At 53.1% G+C, this 17,997-nt stretch overlaps 2 protein-coding genes and 2 pseudogenes across 2 annotated transcripts, besides 6 other annotated features; all 4 read right to left on the minus strand.

Moving 5' to 3' along the window:
- Positions 1-17,997: part of a sequence feature (areas not merged during assembly with more than two copies in the genome that could not be assigned to a particular haplotype) that runs on past both edges of the window.
- Positions 937-1,009: a sequence feature (A-rich).
- Positions 1,093-1,140: a sequence feature (A-rich).
- Positions 1,462-3,948, minus strand: Tc00.1047053510713.30 (trans-sialidase, putative; the record flags this gene model as incomplete). The annotated part of the gene is made up of 1 exon (XM_812998.1): positions 1,462-3,948. The coding sequence occupies one exon, from the start codon at positions 3,946-3,948 to the stop codon at positions 1,462-1,464; it is 2,487 nt and encodes an 828-aa protein (XP_818091.1).
- Positions 6,647-6,718: a sequence feature (A-rich).
- On the minus strand, positions 6,738-7,718 carry Tc00.1047053510713.50 (annotated as a pseudogene).
- Positions 7,922-10,405, minus strand: Tc00.1047053510713.70 (annotated as a pseudogene).
- Positions 13,446-13,481: a sequence feature (AT_rich).
- Positions 13,524-13,556: a microsatellite.
- On the minus strand, positions 14,144-16,798 carry Tc00.1047053510713.90 (trans-sialidase, putative; the record flags this gene model as incomplete). The annotated part of the gene is made up of 1 exon (XM_812999.1): positions 14,144-16,798. The coding sequence occupies one exon, from the start codon at positions 16,796-16,798 to the stop codon at positions 14,144-14,146; it is 2,655 nt and encodes an 884-aa protein (XP_818092.1).

A 17,997-nucleotide genomic window follows, 5' to 3' on the forward strand; every position in this document is an offset into this window, starting at 1 on the left:
GCTCCTCCAACAAATCCATCGCGAAGCAAAAAAAAAACAAAACAATGCCGGTGCAGAGACAATAAATGTTTGTGGTGCGCAGCGGCCGTGGCATCGCACCCTTCCCTCATCTAACGGCACCGCACCACAACGCACCGTGACGACAGCGTGCAACGACGACGATTGAGTAGCACGCACAAAGCGGCATAAACCCTTCATCCCGCACTCGCTCAAATTTATGCTCTCAGTACGTACTGCCAACGACACGGGGAAGGACACGGAAGGGGACTGTCCTGTCCATCCACCTTCTGCCCACAACAGACCCTCCCCATCCTCCTCCTCGCTACACCCTGGGTGCCGCGAAACGCCGTCAAGCAAATCCACGTGTATGGAAGCCCCCAATGCGCTGGGCGGAGCTGGCAGCCACTCACACTCACTCTCCCGCACACATTCTCTCCCACAACTTTCCCACACACAAAAGGGCAAAGACATGGAGAAGAAAAGCCCGCCGCACAACGCACGCAGAAGCACCGCCATCCACGTCGCGCCGCAAGATAGAGTCATGCGCACAGACCTACGGCCGCAACGAGAGGGACGGAGCGCATGCAAGTCCACGGCGCTGTCCTTTACTTCTCTCTGCCCCGACGAATAGACATTACGCCTCACAGCAGGTTGTGGCGAGTGGCGCCATACACTCACAGTGAGGCACGGCGCACACCATCCGCTCTCCTCCGAGTGCACTCAACAGGCCGGGGCACGGCGTCCAGCCAATCTGTTGACATCGCAAAGGCGAACACAAACGATCGTCGTCGCGGAATATCGGTGCCTCTAGCGGGGGAAAAAAAAGAGGCAATAGGGGCATGTCAACAGCACGGTCAGCAGAGGGACAAGAAAAGGGACGCAAGGACACAAAGTGGCAGTGGACATGGCACAGAGAAAAAAAAGTCCGCAGGGATTAAAAAAAAAGAAAGAAAAAAGAAACAAAAGGGTAGGAGTTCAGAAAAACTCCCAAAAACATAAAAAAAAAAAATGTGTTGATTCGGCAGGACTTTTACTTCATGTGCCGGTTCAGCACAAGACGACCGTGTGTTCTGTATAAATATTACCTGCACCAAAACGAAAAAAAAATGAAAAAAAGAAAGTAAAACGAAAAAAATGAAATTGTACTGTTCCACCAGCCCACACAACATCCCTCACTTTTATTGCGGCATCCGGCCTTTTCTTCCAATCCCCCCTTCGTGCAGTCCGTGGGACGCACAGCCGCAGGGCCGGCACCGCGTGTGGGCAACAAACAACAAAACAAGAGGGGGAACACGTCACTCATGACAGTGTGCAGCAACCAAAAATTAAAAAAAAGAAAAAAACGAATTACTGAGTATTGCAAAAAAAACACGCACACACAAAAAAAAAGGAAAAAAAAAGAACCCGCGGGGAATGCGCCACACAATCTCCGTGAGGAGTCGCAATTCCACACTCTTCGGCTCACAAGACTGCCACAAGTGCACACAGTCCCAGAAGAAGCAGCAACACACAAGACACGCGCACACGCGCAGTGCTGTCACCACGTAAATCATGCAGGATCAATTTCGCGTCGGTGATCAGAGCGAGGCGGTCCTCTGGACCCATACTGCCATCGGATGCCGAGTGATTGGTTTCTGGAACGGAAGTGTCACTTTTGGCGGCAGTGTGTGGACTCAATTCGTCCGTAACATTCTCAGCACTCGATTCACTGCCCGCAAGAACACGGACAGACTGAGAGTTAGTCGGCTGTGCAATTGGAGCCTCTTCAACGTCCGCCAAGGAAGTCGTCAGCTGTGTGGCCGTCTGCTTTTCTTCCCCCGTCGTTGTGACTTTCACCGCAGTGTGCAGTTCTTCGGCAGCCGGATGTCGAATAGGGACTGTCCTGGCGTTGAGGTTTCCGAGGTCATCATCATACAGTATGCGGTTGTACAGAAGGACATCAGCCACCGTCACAGGGCTGCTCCCTTCATCTTCCTTATTGCCCGCACCAAAGAAGAAGTGTGAGATCCTGTGTGGACCAAACTGATCAGCGTTACTGTCCTGAGCCATTTCCTCTTCATCCGTCTCGTATATTTTTCTCCCATTAGCGTACACGAACCATTCATCATCGTTATCCTTTTGCACCGTCACTCGAATTGCCGTGTTTGTTTCCCAATTGCCAACATCACCAGACGGCTTCACCAAAAAATCTTTCTTGTGAAGTGTGAAGTTCCAATTTCTTTCACTCGTGTACGAGAGCTGAAAGAGCACCGTGCTGTCCTTGTCGTTCAGCCTCGCACCAATCAAAGGAATGCTGCCTTCCTTCGGCACCTCGTGGATGGACACCGTCGCCGAAAGAGTGAACTTGTTGTTTGTAAAGTAGTACGGTACAGTCTGCCCCATGTCGCCAACAGGCCACTTCGCCTCTGATCCCTTGAGCGTCACACCGCTCTCCGTGCTGGTCACTCCGCCCCTCACTGTGGCATTCACGCCGAGGTACTCGTCCTTCCATGCAGTCCCGTCCAATGTGCTTGACAAAAAACCAACCAGCCCTTCAGTGGGAACTTTCAAGGCGTTGTCCATTTCTTTCCATGTCTTCACCACTTCCTTTATCCGCTTCAGCTGCTCAGTCAGGCGCATGGCGACAAGACTGTATGCTCTGTCAGCATTCCTCTTCTCGTACAGTAAAACCAGCTCATCCTTACTTTTCACCAGCGAGCTCGCGGCAGAGTCATCATCTTCACGGGATATCGGCCCAACATCGTGCACACGTGCATTGTCCGTCACCCAAAGATGGAGCCGACCTTTTACACCTTCATTTTCCTCCTTCGGATAAACCGGCGCGGTGATGAGCATCACCTCCTTTTCCTCAATGATTGCGGTGGTAAATCCACTCTTGACGCCGTCCCCTGCTCGATCACGTGAGTTGCCCCACACGCGGTTAATTGGCTCGCCCAAATCATACCAACTGACTCCATGCGAAGTGGACTTGTAAACGTCATAGTAGCCTCCAGCACACTGAGCCATCATGAAGGGTCTTTCGTCGCCTTCGTTTTCTCCCCACTCCACAATGGATGGATCCCTGCAGCCTTTACCAGTCGCTTCGGATGAAAATTCCCATTTGTTCTTTGACGGGGTAAAACTCATAGAGAGTAAAACGCTCTGTCCATCGTTGCCTTTGGCCTGCATGGGAAACACAAGCGTGCCGTCACGCATCACAGCACCCGATCCTCCACCGCCAGTTAACTCGGTCAAGGAATAAGAATCTCCTCTGGGTTCAGGCTTCACCAAATGGGCCTCATTCCACAAAAGTTTCTTGTTGTTTCCACCCTCATTGGCGACAGTTCCCTTCACGAGTAAAAGACCCCGCTCATTCTCACCTTGAAACTGCGGCTTTGTACGGCTTTGGTTTCCCAGGAGCATGTAAACACTGCTCCCAAACACAAGCGTCGTTGGTCGCAACACTTCTGTTGTCCCAAAATTATTCGCGGCGGTGTCCCCAATTTGCATGCAAAACAAACTTATATCCGACGTCAAAATATCCATTGGGTCATCACTTATATTCAGGTGCTTTGAGACAATCCCAGCACGGCGGCCGGCTCCCTTCTCCTCCCCGCACTGCGCTTCAGCAACGGCAAATACATCTTCACCCACTTTAACGAGGCCAGGAGCACGGAGCGAGGTGATTTTCCTCCTGGCCTCGTTAAACCCCTTCCAATTAGCAAATGATATCGGCGTCGTCCCTGTGAACGGATCAACAGTGGCCCCTGCCTGCTCAGCGTGCGCAGCTCCACATCCACAGCAGATCATCACAACAATGAGAAGCACTGCAGTGCAGAAGAGATGCCGCGACATGTCGGGTCTCTGCGGCTCACTCTCTCTTCCCTCCCTCCTCCTCCCGCGGGATCCGGTCACGCGGCGACGGTTGTGTGTGCGGGGTGCCTTCACTGCAGCAACACGTGAGAGCATATAAATATGTGTGTGGGCGGTGTGTGTGTGCTGTTGGTCCTTTCAGTGCCTTCGAATTTCACAGTAGCGATTCGCGTTTGGTTGCTTTCCTTCCTAGCGTGTCTTTGTCCAAGAAGTGGAGAGTACAGCAGCAACAGCAGCAATACATCAGACACGTCAGCGAGGAGCAGAGCAGGGCACATCACTCACGCAAGGTGCGGACAAAATAGAATCTGTAAGGGACAACACGGAAAAACATCGCCCACATAAAAAAACAACACGGCAAGTCACAGAGGAAGCCAACACACACACACACAAATGGACGCGGAATTTTATTACTCGGCGACGCCATCCAAAGTCCTGCCAAAACAGTCCGCAAGTGATACAGTGATCAGTCACACGCTCCCGGTGCACCGCCGCGGCAAGAACGCGGACACAAACGGAATTATCTGCACAAACGTGGGCAGCACCAAATCACAGCACCGCCGCACGACACACGCTCTCTCGGTCCATCCCACGTCCCGCCTCAAAAGGCCTCGGCAAGCACCAATCAACAAAATAATGAGGCGGCAGAAACAAATTCCCTGCAGGCACTTCAGGGCTCCACAGAAACGCCACCAACAGGAGCGTGCATCCCTCTGCTTGCAGCAGTGCGCGCCTCTTTGCTCCTGGCCTCTCGGAGCGTTGAGCACCTCCCCGACCATCTCGCGCTCACAAAAAAAGCCGCACGCCGATGTCATTCATTTTCTCCGCAAATGGTGTTGCCGCGCTGAATCATGTGCAAATAATCCACAACACGTCACCCAAAGTTTATTTCCATCGTCAGATAAGAAAAAGACAAAAATGCATTTAAAAGTCAACACAAATACCAATTCGCCCTACTCACTGCGCATTGCTCCGCACACGATCGTTGTTACTAGCCCTCCGCTCTCCTCTCATCCCATTCCTGCCTGCCAGGACGGACATCACAGTCGCAATCCCTCCCAAGAAAGACTTTATCACATGCTGGCACGGGCCACATTTTCCCTTTGCATCCCGGTCTCCCGCCCACAGGAGGGCAAACAGGGAGATTGCGTGCATGTGCGTGTGGATGGCAATGTAAAAAACTCATTGAATTCAAAGAAATACGGCACACAGAGCGACCCCGCCCACAGATTGGAGGTTCACTCGTACACCGCAGCAGGAAAAGCAAACGCCCTCTTTTTGCTTTTCTGAGAGGCCGATTCATTACCACCACGCCGCCTCAACAGCGTGTACCGGCGAGCGGAGGAGATGATTGCTCAATCGCACCTCGTGTCGGAGGCGCCCACAACGTCTCCCTGCGGCCAATTGCCGTCAGCAACAAGCCGCGTGTCAGAACGCAACACAATTCACCCACTCGCCAATAAAATAAATAAACATGCATCTCACCGCCATAAAACGGCCATCAACATCCATTTCACGGCGACACCAAATGTCAAGGGATTAACTAAAAAAACAAACACGCGGATGGTCTCCCACAATACATTCCAGCAAAGGATAGTCTCTCAGTCCTGAAAATAAACACCGTAAAGTCACACAAGCCGCCTCATCGCGCCAAAAATCGTGCGATGCCCCTCCTCGCAATTCTCTGCTGTCCGCAGACACCGCCCTCTGTGGTGTTCCGGCAAAAGTAAAAAAATAAACGTTCACAAACCAACAGCAACAGAAACCTCCACACGCAATGTGTGCACCACCGTGGAGCATCGCTTCTATCCCTGCAAGTAAAACAGGCACCGTCACACCATCCGCAAGGATCGCCACAAACACGCCAAATTGCAAAGTACGCAACACGCTCCGCCGTGACCATCGCTTTCCCGATACGGCAGCCCACTCCCGTCCACCGTGTCTGCCAAGCAGGGCACACCAGGCCTGCCGCTGCAACGCAAAAAAGATTCAGAAATACGCAACGGATCCCGTCGCAGTCGTTGGCTCAGCCGCCGTGTTGAGGTTTGGGATGGGCGGATGGAAGAATAAAAACAAAAAGGCCAAATATCCCCGCGGAATCCCGCATTCCACGCAGTCCCTATGGCTAGAGGATCCTCTAGGGACGCCTGGGGGACGCATCCGCCACACTCACGCGCACCATCATTCACGGCTCCCCAATAGAGTCCAGCGGGCCTCGTGAAGCACACGGCGCGCCTCAGTGGCGTGGCGAGCAGCCTTCTCGGAGAAAAGGACGCGTGGCAACGGTTCCCCTCCCCGCTTCACTTTTCTTTTTGTTCTCCTCCCGTTTTTGGTGGCATGTCACAGAAGGGGAGCGCACTTCATGTCCCCGAGCCCTTCTCTCGGTGCACGCACAAAAACGGAGAGGGGAATAATAAACGAGTGGGTCAGGCGGCACGGAGAAATAAATGTGCGGGAAACAAACAAACCAACAAAAAAGAGCCCGACAGATATGCACGCAGCATATCCAGCGGAAACGGGTGTCACCTTCAGTGGGTAACTTAGTAGCCAATGGCGGCGTCGATCGCCCGCCGTGAGAAACAGCGTTGTGCTCATAATATTTTTGGCTTGTTTTCTGCTTCCCTCCCCTTTTATTTCTCCCCCATCCATCATATCATGTTTCCTGCTTGCTGCCGCTCTCTCCTACCCTCGGCAACACGGCCAAGTTTGGACGCTGCGCCCTCCCCCTGTCAGGCCAAATATATGGTTGCACTCTTTAAAACCCATGGCGTACTCACTTAAATATCATTTGTGTAAATATAAATAAAAAACTTTTAATAATTAAAGTAAAAAATAAAACAAAATAAAATAATAAAAACACAAAAAATTGCGACTGGCGCCAGTTCATCTTCCTTTCGTCCTTACAGGATGCAAAAGAGTCCTGTCATAGTCAACCTTTGGAACCCCTTGCTCCTCATCATGCCCGTAGGCCCGAATGCGCTGTATGCGTGCCTCATCCTTCACCCAAAAGTCTTCGGGGACCATGCCGTCATATGGCCCCTTGCACCCGCCACTGCAAACCCGTGGACGGTTCCACTTCATCATGGCATATGGTTGGTTCGTCATCAAAGACTTGACGCGACGGCACCAGAGAGCGTCCGGTGGCTCCATCTCATTAGAGAAACGAATATTATAGTTGCCGCGATGCACAAATTTGCCGCATAAGACATTCCGCTCCTGAAATCCAAGCAAACGGAGTCGTAAGCTGTAGTCGACATCCTCCACGTAAGCTGGGTAGAAGTTCTCGTCAAAGTATTCCACCGTGCTGATCGCCAGGCGTGTCAACATAACAGACACAAAACAACTGCTTTTTAATACGCGCAGAAGTGCCCGTAATGCTTCGAAAACGCCTTTTCACGCTCCTTCACAGAGGAATAACGGATGCGGTCAGGCAGCAGCGCAGACGTCGACAATCGGTCATCGTTCACCGTGGAGCGCAGCACCCTCAAGCCCCGTCGCAAAACAGGACTGTACTCGCTCGGCCCATTCGCCACCTCCGCCGACAACTCATCCATGCGAGCGGCATCATGCCTCGTTATTTCATGCACATCGCGTAGAAGGTTGGGAAGAAGACCGGGTGAAAACTCTACGTCCCTGTTTGTTACAAAAACAAAAGGCACTTCCTCGCGCGGCAGCGAGAGTGCAAGTCGTGACCCGATTTTCACCGCAGCGCTGTACCCGATGTTTTCCGGGTGACGACTCACAACCAGGCGTCCGGACCACCCATAGACCCTCTCGAGTTCCTGCAGGCACAACGACAGCATCGCCTCCCGCCCGTTCTGCACCAAAACCAACAGCCGGATGGGCACACTGATGTTGCACATCATCCTCCAGGAACGACGGAGCCTTCACAGAAGTAAAAACAAAATAAAATAAAAAAATGATTGTAGTGGTGCGACACTGTTGACCGCAATGATTCCCTCGGAAGAAAGGCGTTCCCTGACCAGACCCTGCAGTCACACACAAATATAAAAATCGTTAAAATACTCCCTAACATAATTCATCATAAACGTAATGCGCCAATTACCCTCAATTATTTCTTCCATTTTCCCTTCGAAGCCTTTTTGCTTCACAAATTTAAAACTCCTACGACATTTTCTAAAACTTCTTTCAATATTGACACTTGGTACTGCCGCACCTTTTCCGTTCCACAACGCCGCTATTCCGCGGCCTTCATCGTCGCTCACATTATTGGAATTTACAACATCACATCTCTGCCAGCCATTCATCGGCGTGCTGTCTGCGTGCTGCACATAATCTCCCACGACATGTCTCGGGACAATTCCTCCCAACCATTAAAATATGCCACCAGACACTCAGTGAACTGCCGCACAGTGCTGGCGGTGGTGCCCACCCGCCGTAGCCATCCGCAGCCCAACCAGCTTCATTGGATTGGACTGCATGAAGAAAAAAGCCGTCCACCAGCGAAAAGTTTGTGGCCCACGGTTTGTGCAGCACCCCGTACTTTACGAATCGTTTTTTCATATTCACTCGGCAGCAAGCCTTCATCTCCCTTGGGATGCAATTCAGGGCTAACGTCAAGAGCAGGGCTTTGCTTGACGCCCTGTTGGCGCCTCAAACTCCGTGAGTTTCGTCGCTATTGCCTTGACAAAGGCACTCTCCGTGAACGATTTCAAAGCAAACCACCCAAAAAATATGGGCAAAATATTATCCCTCGACGCCAACATCAGCCTCAAAAAACTATTTTATTCTGCTACACTTGGGAGGCGTCCCAATGTCCGTTCCTCGAGGCAAGCAGATATCGGTGCATTGAAAAGGGTCTCACCGCCTGCGTATATTTCCCGAACAACCTTCACAAGCCTGTGGGACGGATCCTCAGAACACCATGGCAACTCACCTCCCCGTGAAAAGTACTCTTTCACAGTTACCTCGTTGATCGATTGCAATGCAAACTTCACCGCTCCACAGCGTCCATTAAACGCCTCCTCATCAAAGACGTGACGTGGAATCGGTCCCAAAAGTTGCGTGTGTTTTTTGACCTCCTTCCAGCATTCCGCTTGTTTCTCTTTAGTCTCGTCACGCGTCATCCAGGCGCACATCGCCTTCACATCCATCTCGTCGGGGCAATTCATGATGATTCGCGCGGCTTGTAGTTGCTTCGCCCACTCATCATAGTTCGTTACCTTTGGAAATGACACCGCAATCATGCCCCATCTATCATAAGGCGCAAAATGTCTCGGTGGCGGCGTTCCCTCCTTTGCCACACCGTAAATAATATACACATACCTCCCATGCCCCCTCAAACATCCTCGGATGGTCCTCCACCCAGGTATCTTGTCACCGTCTTGATGGTCTTGTCAAACACGTACGCATCTCCTCCACCAAAACAGTGGACTACCATTGGGAGCTGCTCCGCATCGTATTGCAGCAGCTGGTAGAGGAGGTACGAGCCGGCATTCATCGACTTCCCAATACCGGGCGTCCCAATCAACACACGCCTCTTGGGCTTAAAGTCGGTCCCACCGTGAGGGCTGAACCACGCGGTTGGATCATTCCTGACGATCTGCCACACTCGATCCACCTCACAGTTTACAAAAACGTCCTCAGGAAGATCCTGTATCGTATTCCACGAGTACGGCCATCCCCTCTCCGAGGCAAGCACCATCAACACGGGAGGTGCCGCACCGAATTGCTGCACAGCGTCATTCTTTTCGATAGCGTCGTCAGCTTCCCTTTACGACCATGACTGTTCTGGCTTCCCCTCATGCACCCCCATTCCCGTCCCCGTTTTCTTTCGCTCCACGCCGTCCGGAAGTTCCACCGCATGGCTCCGCCTCGCATTGTGCAGAGACTCGTAGCATCCCTCCAGTTTCTCCGGTGCGCTCGTCGTCGTTGGGTTCCTCGCCTCCTCGGCAGCTGCATCCAAGAAGTGTTTGGTGGAGTTATGAGCAGTTGCTTTTACCTCCGCAGCAGCTTCTGACCACCCCGGTAGGTTGTTGACACCCCTATCGCATAGCCTGCGTGTATCCTCATCGAAGATCACTTCACCCTTTGCAGCTCGCCTCATACCCAAATAATGACCGAATGCCTGCATTTCGTTCAGTGCTCCTTTATCACGGATATACTTCGTGGGGCCCTTGGAAAACTCCTCCAACAAGACATCCCGAATGGTGTCCACAATGCCCCTGCCGTCCAGTTCCCTCGTAAGAAAGTCGTTCAGCTTCATTTGATTGACGCGAGCTCTTCCTTTAAACAGTACCTCTTCGATGTTAGTGGAAATGGTAAATTTCATTTCTTGCGTTCCTCTTATTCTTTCCGCTGCCTCCCGCCTCGCTTCTGTCAGCACCTGCGTGAGTACTCCGTTTGGTGTTCCCCTTGCAAGAGGAGTGATCGTACCCTTTTCCTTCACAGTCCCTACGTCGCCCGAGAAAGTACACACCTTCGTGAAGAGGCTTATTAATGGCCTCCAGCGCTTGGTGCGCAGCTAAATTAAGAATTTCTTCAGGAAGCCGCTGGTCTTGTACGTAATCATCCGGCTCCTGAACAAACACCTCCATCGTCACATTGTAGTCTTTCATAAACAGCCGCCCTGCCGCCAACATAATTCCAAAGGAAATTACTCAGCCTCATGTTGGTGCCGCTCATGGTCCACTGCGGCCACACTTTACTCTCCACTACATGTCGAGCTGCAGCGACAGAACCATCACAAGAGCCACGGCGAGGTGCCATCACAACATCCGTGCGGTGAGGCATCCCACTCGCACCGCCAAACTGCGGCCAGCAGGTGCCGCTGGCTCCAAAGGACACTCGCGGCTGTCTCGTCTCGCAGTCCCAATGGCGTTGGGCGTGGCACTCGCACGGCGGGGCGGTCGGTGCGTCATGCAGCCGCACTGCAACGCCTGTCGGTGAAGCAGTCGAGGCCCACCGCCCCCGAAGCAACGCAACGTGCAATCGGCCACAACACCGCCACATTATCGCCCTTTTTTATTTTGTTTTATTCACGTTGTCTGTCTGTTTGCCCCATCACTCACACAAAAAATAAGTGCACACCTTCACAAAAGGGAAGGAACAAAGAAAAGGAGGCACGATCCCACCGTCCCGCCGCGGATCAACACTCTCCTCCACCCACCACCATTGCCGCGCAGGAGACCGCAGTCACATCGCAGAGTCAACACCACAATGTGCACCACACCATCGTGCAGTGAACGATGGGCGAGACGCGGCCATGCATCGCCCCGCTACATTTTCCCACCACTCAAGTATTGCGTGCCCGCACAAAGTAGCAAACACAATCAGAGTGCACACAAACCCAATCAACACCCTCACTCGCTGAAGTACATTATTCGCATGGAGTGACAACATTTGGGGACACACCAGCAGCAGCAGAAGGCATGGAATCTCCCTGCCAGCCCTGCGAAGAGACACAACAACTCTGCGGAGTAAAGTGACAGCCCCGCGGTGTTGTCTGCGGTTCGCATGGCAGGAAGAATCCCACGCACGCATAGTTCCGGACACCTCGCTGTTTGAGTGCCCAACAGAACATGTGAAAAAAATACCTGCGCGCAAGATGGCATTTAAACACGTGAAAAGTCGGCCTGCTTTCTCCGATGACGTCGGCGAGCAGTCCCACACAATCCAATCAAGGTAGCACGCCGGACAGAATGGCGTCCGTCAATCAATAAAAAAATGCGACACTGAAAAGGAGCAGAGAAGACTTGGCGCATGCGATTGCCAGCGACAACTGTGAGCAAACCCGCCAGCACCAACTGAGGTGCCGAGGAGCACGCTTGTGTAAAACTGGCCGTCAGGCAGAGAGGACAAATAAAACAGGAGGGCAGCAAACCCTCTCGTTCAATGTCTCCTGACCGCGACGCCAGAATCAAAATATCATGGACGATAAGAGCGGCAACGCCTTCTCCAAAACATCTTGTCAAGAAGCCGCAGGACCTCAGTAAGGGAGAAAGGCAACGGCGGCGGCCACAGCGGGGGAGGCAATAAAACGGATGGCAGCCACCTTCACGTCGACGCGCACAACGCATCCGAGTGGGCTGGGAGCACAGACCGGACCGCTCGGAAACACACGCATCAAATACGCGAAACAAAGTCGCAGTGAATCGACAGGAACTCCCCGCCCAAAACAAATTTAAAAAGTGGCGTTTTTGAGAACAAAATCCGCCTTTCCGACGACGGCACGTACGCCTCGCAGAAATTTCTTGCAAATCTCCCTTCGCAGGTCCGCAGGAAAACGCAGCGGAATAAAAAGAGAGCGCAACGACGCAAAAAAAATAATCCTCCTAACCGACCAGGTGGCAGGCTGCCCTCGCTCAAGTGGACAAAACACAACTTCACTCCGGCCTTGCGGTGGTGGTCGTCTCGCAACTATTTTTTTTCTTTTCCCCGCAGTGCACATCCCCCTCCCACAAATCATTTGTTCGAGCCATGTTCCTGCGGCCAAACATCGCGCTGCTGGATCCCGCGGCACAGTCCTCGGCACAGAAGTGAGGGAGGAAGAGGGACCGCAGAAGGTGCGAGCAAATCCGAATTCGGTGGCGGTCGCTGCAGTGAAGACTGACGTCCCACGCGGTGTCCCTTTCTAGGTCCGGCCCTCACCGCGCCATGCGCTCAGCGTGCGGTGCGCCGGCCGCTCCAAACATCCACACGTGCTTGCGTCTCACCGTCGCTCCCAGTCCCGTTCGTTGGCTGCATCAGGAATGCCGCCATCCGGAGACGGGCATAAGGACGTTGCATCCAACAAAACCTTCAGAGGCACCCGCTGGGCCAACGACGCCCATCACTGCGGGATGTGTGGCCCCTCCGCCGCTCACCTCAAATCGCACTTCTACGCCTCCTCGAGCAGCAGCAGCAGCAGCATAAATACACCGGTCCACTAGAGGCCGTCACCAGCCATTGCAGGAAGAACACTATGCCTCGGTGCTATGAAACCCAAACTGCATTGACGGGCCACTTCGGAAAACCCTGTCGCATCCTCCCCCATTATGCGGAAACACATCCGTCGTGCATGTGTCCACCGCAGCCAAATAATCCGGTCCAAATATCCTCCAAATCAAATTCCCCTTTCCTCAAGCCATTCCCTCATTCCATGCGCCCTGACCCTCATCCGCACGTGCCCACTCACACAAACCGCAAAAGAATGGTGGCCGCCCAACGCTCCGGAAACACATGCCCAGCACGCACGCGCATAACAAATGACACGCGCGAGCGCACGGCACAACGGCGGAGAAGCGCACACCGAAAGGATGCGGCCCTCCACAGCAGTCGCAGGAAGAGTGACTCACGGTGCGCGCTCCCTCTCCCCTCCTTCCCTTCGTGCCCACGGAGGAAGCAGCAGCCACACGCAACCGCCAGCACACGCCACAAAAGAAGCATCCAAATCCACTGCAATGTGCGTCTTGTGCGAGCATGTGGTTGTGTGTGCCTGCAGCAACACACGAAGCAAAGAAGTAAAAACAGGAGCAGAGTATGTGATGGGACGCACAAACAAAAATGTACAGCGAAGACGCATAACGGAAATAAAGAGAAAAAGACAGCTCAAGCTCATGATATTGCACTGCAGCCCAAAGCAGCGGCAATTCATTAAAAAATTAAATGAAAATAACTAAATAAAAAATCATCTTCATCCTTCCACAACTCACACTTTGGAAAGAATTTTTAAAAAAGAAAAAAAAAAGAAAAAGAAAAAGAAATCATCGGAGGGGAGAGAAATGCTCACGAGGCCGACACCGAAGGGTGCGCCACCGCATGAAATAAACACGCAAAGCAAAACAAATCCTTAAAGAAAAACACGGCGGCAGGGTGTGGCTGTGTGTGTCGCGCTGCGGGTGTCTGCCAGTCCTGGCCGCAAAAGAAAACAAAACAGGAGGGAAAGAAATGTGTGCTCCGCCCCACAGGCCCTCGCCGCACGCCCACACGTCACGGCTCCCTCAGCGCGCCGTTCGTCGCGGCCCCTCCTCATGCGTGCAGCAGGCGAGGCGCACAGGGCCGTCGTCGTGAGCGTGTCGGTGGGTGTGCGAGTGGAGCAGTTGGGCGGAAACACACGGCACCCCTCGCAGGAAGAGTGCAGCAACAAACAATTAAAGAGGGAAGAGTAGAAAAGAAAAAAGGATCTGAAAGAAAAAGAATTTTAAAACAGGAAAGTAGCAAACAGTAAAATAAATTTAAAATACGCTCAAAAAAGCACGAAAAAATGGTTGTTAGAAATATTCGTTCCCATGGGAATTGTATTTCTGTGCTGAGGAAGTCGCAAGTGTCCCACGCGGCAGCCAGTCACTCCTCACAGAGCCGCAAACCCCCACAGTCCCAACAGAAGAAGCAGCGGCAGCAGTCTGCTCCCACGCACAGTACACGCATCGCTGTTATTCCCCTGCGACACATTTCCGAGGCTGCTGCTGAGTGCCGCAGCATTTACTTCCCTGCCTTGTGAATGGATTCCCTCTCCCTGCACATCCGTTCCTTCCGCCGTCTCCCCATCCTCACCATCCTCACCAGAGCTCACACTTTCCTCAGGAGTTTGGGGTGATCCATTTCCCAGCATCGTATCCCCACTCCCTGTTGCCGCCTCTTGGGCAAAATCAGACGAGACAGTCGTAGCAGTGGAAGCTGCACTGGATAAAACGCCAGCACCAATATTCTCCTTCAACGGTTCGTCTTCCGACGGCTGTGGTTTCGCAGGAGACTGCAACATGGTTTCCGGCGCATTTTCGGTCATCGGAGACGTAATGGTGTCTTTATTCGGGTTTAGGGCGCCAATCTCTTCGGAAGTCCACGGGCGGTTGTACAGCAGGACGTTCGTCACAGTCACAGACACGCCTTCTTGGCTCCCTGCGCCGCCGGCACTGTTTCCATCCCCTCCGATGTAGAAGTGGGAGATTTCGTTCGGTTCCGTCACTTTCAATTCACATGGCGCATCACCCACACCCACACGCTGACCATCAACGTACGCGGAGCCCTGGCTGCCGTTCTGTAGCACAATGGCCAATTGGCGTGTTTTCCCTGGCTCCAAAGCGCTGCTAAGCTCCTTACGGTTTCCGCTACCGCACAGTAGCATCCATTTCTTCTCGTTGTTGCTGTACGAGAGTCCCAGGAGTACTGTATTCTCAGCACTATTCGTCTTCGCTCCCATCAAAGGAATGTGGGTGCTTCCCTCCGGCACCTTGTCGATGGACACCGTCGCCACAAGAGTGAAGTTGTAGTTCGCAAAGTGGTACAGCTGATTCTCCCCCTGCGCGCCAACAGGCCACTCCGCCCACGCTCCCGTGAACTTCACTCCGCCGGCATGCAATGTTGCCTTATCACCCCCATCATCATTGTTCTTCACTGTGGCGTTCACCCCGAGGTACTCGTCACTCCATGTGCCATCAGAGAAGTTGCCCGACAAAAAGCCAACCAGCCCATCCGTGATCCTAACAATAGGGCTGCAGGCATCGCCGGTTGAGGCATCCTCCACATCACTTGAGGGGCACAGCTTGGAGACACGGTCGTCCGCTTTCTTCCACGTCGCCAGCACCTCCTTCACACGCTGCAGCTGCGCGGTCAGAAGCACAGAGACCATACCGGGTGATGGTTTCTCATCGCCCTTCTTCTTCTTCTCGTACAGTGCAATCAACTCCTTCTTATCAGTTCCACCTTCAGCACTTTTGTACAGCAGGGAGCTGGCGGCAGCGTCATCATCGGATACCGGCCCAATATCAACAATGTGCGTATTGTCCGTCAGCCAAAGACGGAGTACGCCTTTTTCTCCATTGTCCGTTTCTTTTTTATCAGCCTTCTCGGAATACACCGGCAGAGTGACGAGCATCACATTTCTGTTATTTTCATCACCGTCAATCCTCGCTGTGATGAACCCGCTTCTAACGCCCTTCTCTCCTTCACCCTTTTTGTTGCCCCACACGCGCGAGAGTGTCCCGAGCGCCTCCGTCCACGACTCCCCCTTGTCACCGGACTCGTACACCCTGCGGCGGCCATCATCACACGCAGTCATCATCATGAGTTTTTTGTCCTTCCACTCCACGACGGAGGGATCACCGCAGCCACCGTCAGACATCCCCCTCGACAGATTCCAATTCTTATTAGTATCCTCCGAGGAGTATATGAGCAGTGAGACGGTCTTTCCGTCATTTGATCCACCCTTCTCCTTCTTCTTGCCTTCCACGGGGAACACAAGCATACCTTCCTCCATCTCAATACCCGATCCACCGCCGCCAGTCAGCCCTGTCCAGGAATCTAGTTCGCCAACAGAAATACGCGAGACACCGTCATTATCTTTCCATTTGATCCTTTTGCCACTACCACCTTCGTCACAGACGCTCCCTTGCACCAGCAATAATCCCCCGTCATTGGCAACTCTATCCTGATCAGAGGCAGCTGCCTGGCTGTATTTCCCAACAAGCATGTAAATTTCATTTCCCCTCATAACTGTTGTTGGTCGGCTCACATCCACTTTCTTCTTTGAGTCTGCGGAACCGTCTTCCTCCAGAAATTTTGTATCTTTTGGATCCTTCAGAACTTCCACCGGTGTGTTATCCTTTTTTTCCTCTGTTTCCGTGAGAAGTTGGGATGCAATGCCAGTAAAGCTGCCTTGACCGTTCTTCTCCTTGTTCTTCGCCTCGGCAACGGCAAACACGTCACTCCCCACTTTTAGAAGACCGGGAGCACCCAACGACTCCACAGTTACCCCACCACCCTCATCCTTGATGACTTTCCATTCAAACTTTTTTTGCGATGGCTGCACCTCCGCGTGAGCAACTCCTGTGCCGCAGCACATCATCACAAGAACGAGGAGAAGCACCGCAGAGCAGAAGAGATGCCGAGACATGTTGGGTCTCTGCGGCTCACTCTCTCTTCCTTCCCTCCTCCTTCCGTTGGATCCGGTCACGCGGCGACGGTTGGGTGTGCGGGGTGCCATGACTGCAGCAACACGTGAGAGCATATAAATATGTGTGGGCGGCGGTGTGTGCTGTTGGTTCTTTCAGTGCCTTCGAATTTCACAGTAGCGATTAGCGTTTAGCCTTACTTACTTTCCTTCTTGTGTGTGAGAAAGAGAGAGAAGAGGAAAAGGAGTGAAACAGTGAACACCGCCGCCCCTCCACAGTGAGTGGCATCATCATCCCCACCGCAGTGATTCCCAACAACAACAACTCACGCACACAGACACACGGAATGAGAAGGAAGAACAGTGCACCGGGAACACACAGCGACTGCCACCAGCAGTAAAAGCCACAGCGGGTGCTTCCGCCACTCGCTGCACCCTCTCCGCCGCTGTCGCACATCATCCCGCACAGCCGGGGGTTCTCTATTCGACGGATCCACAGAGGCAGTGACTCCATGGCAGGTGCAACTGCTGGACGGGAACCAATCCGCACTCGTCACAGGCACCCTCAACGCCACACCACTCACTGTCCGCACGCCGCCAACATTACGCCCGCAACACTTCGAAAGGATTCAACTCGCGGGCTCCCGTCCTCCTTCCTCACGAGATGCCACATACCTGCGGCACGTCAGCACGGCCATCCGCGCCGGGAGTTGCCGTTGCGAGCGGCAACTAATGTGCCGTGCGGGCCGCACACAACTCTCCGCATCGTGCAAGGCCGTCCCCCACTCGCGCACAACATCACCAACGCGTCGCAGTCTGCAACAACAAATACGGAAAAAAGAGTCCCCGCGCCACCCACAGCAGGAACATCGGTGCCCCACACACATAAAGCAAAAAAAAACAACAACAAAAGCGCAGCAGCGAGCCGACACGCAGAAATCCCCACACACGGCACGGAGCCTTCCCCATCGAACGCGTGGTCCAACCGTGAAAGCAATAAGTGGTAAGAGGGCACACGCAACGATTGCCACCCCTGCTCCCAGAATCACAAAACAACAAGCACATGGCAGCTCGGACATGGTACAACTGAGCATGGCAGGCGGCGATGGGGTCGGTACCCATTCACTCCCCTGTTTTGTGTGGGAAAACGGCTCCGCCCATGAGAGATCACGGATGTGTGCATACTCAACCACTGACCATGACATGCTTCCACTCTTTATCGACTGCTGGGTGGCCGCGTGCTGGACCGCAGTCAGGCACATCCACCACCACAACGCGCCACGGACAGCAGGGCTTTAGCGGTGCAAAGGACAGCG

The sequence above is a fragment of the Trypanosoma cruzi genome, genomic scaffold (genome assembly GCF_000209065.1).
Source record: "Trypanosoma cruzi strain CL Brener 1047053516815 genomic scaffold, whole genome shotgun sequence".
NCBI lineage: Eukaryota > Euglenozoa > Kinetoplastea > Trypanosomatida > Trypanosomatidae > Trypanosoma > Trypanosoma cruzi.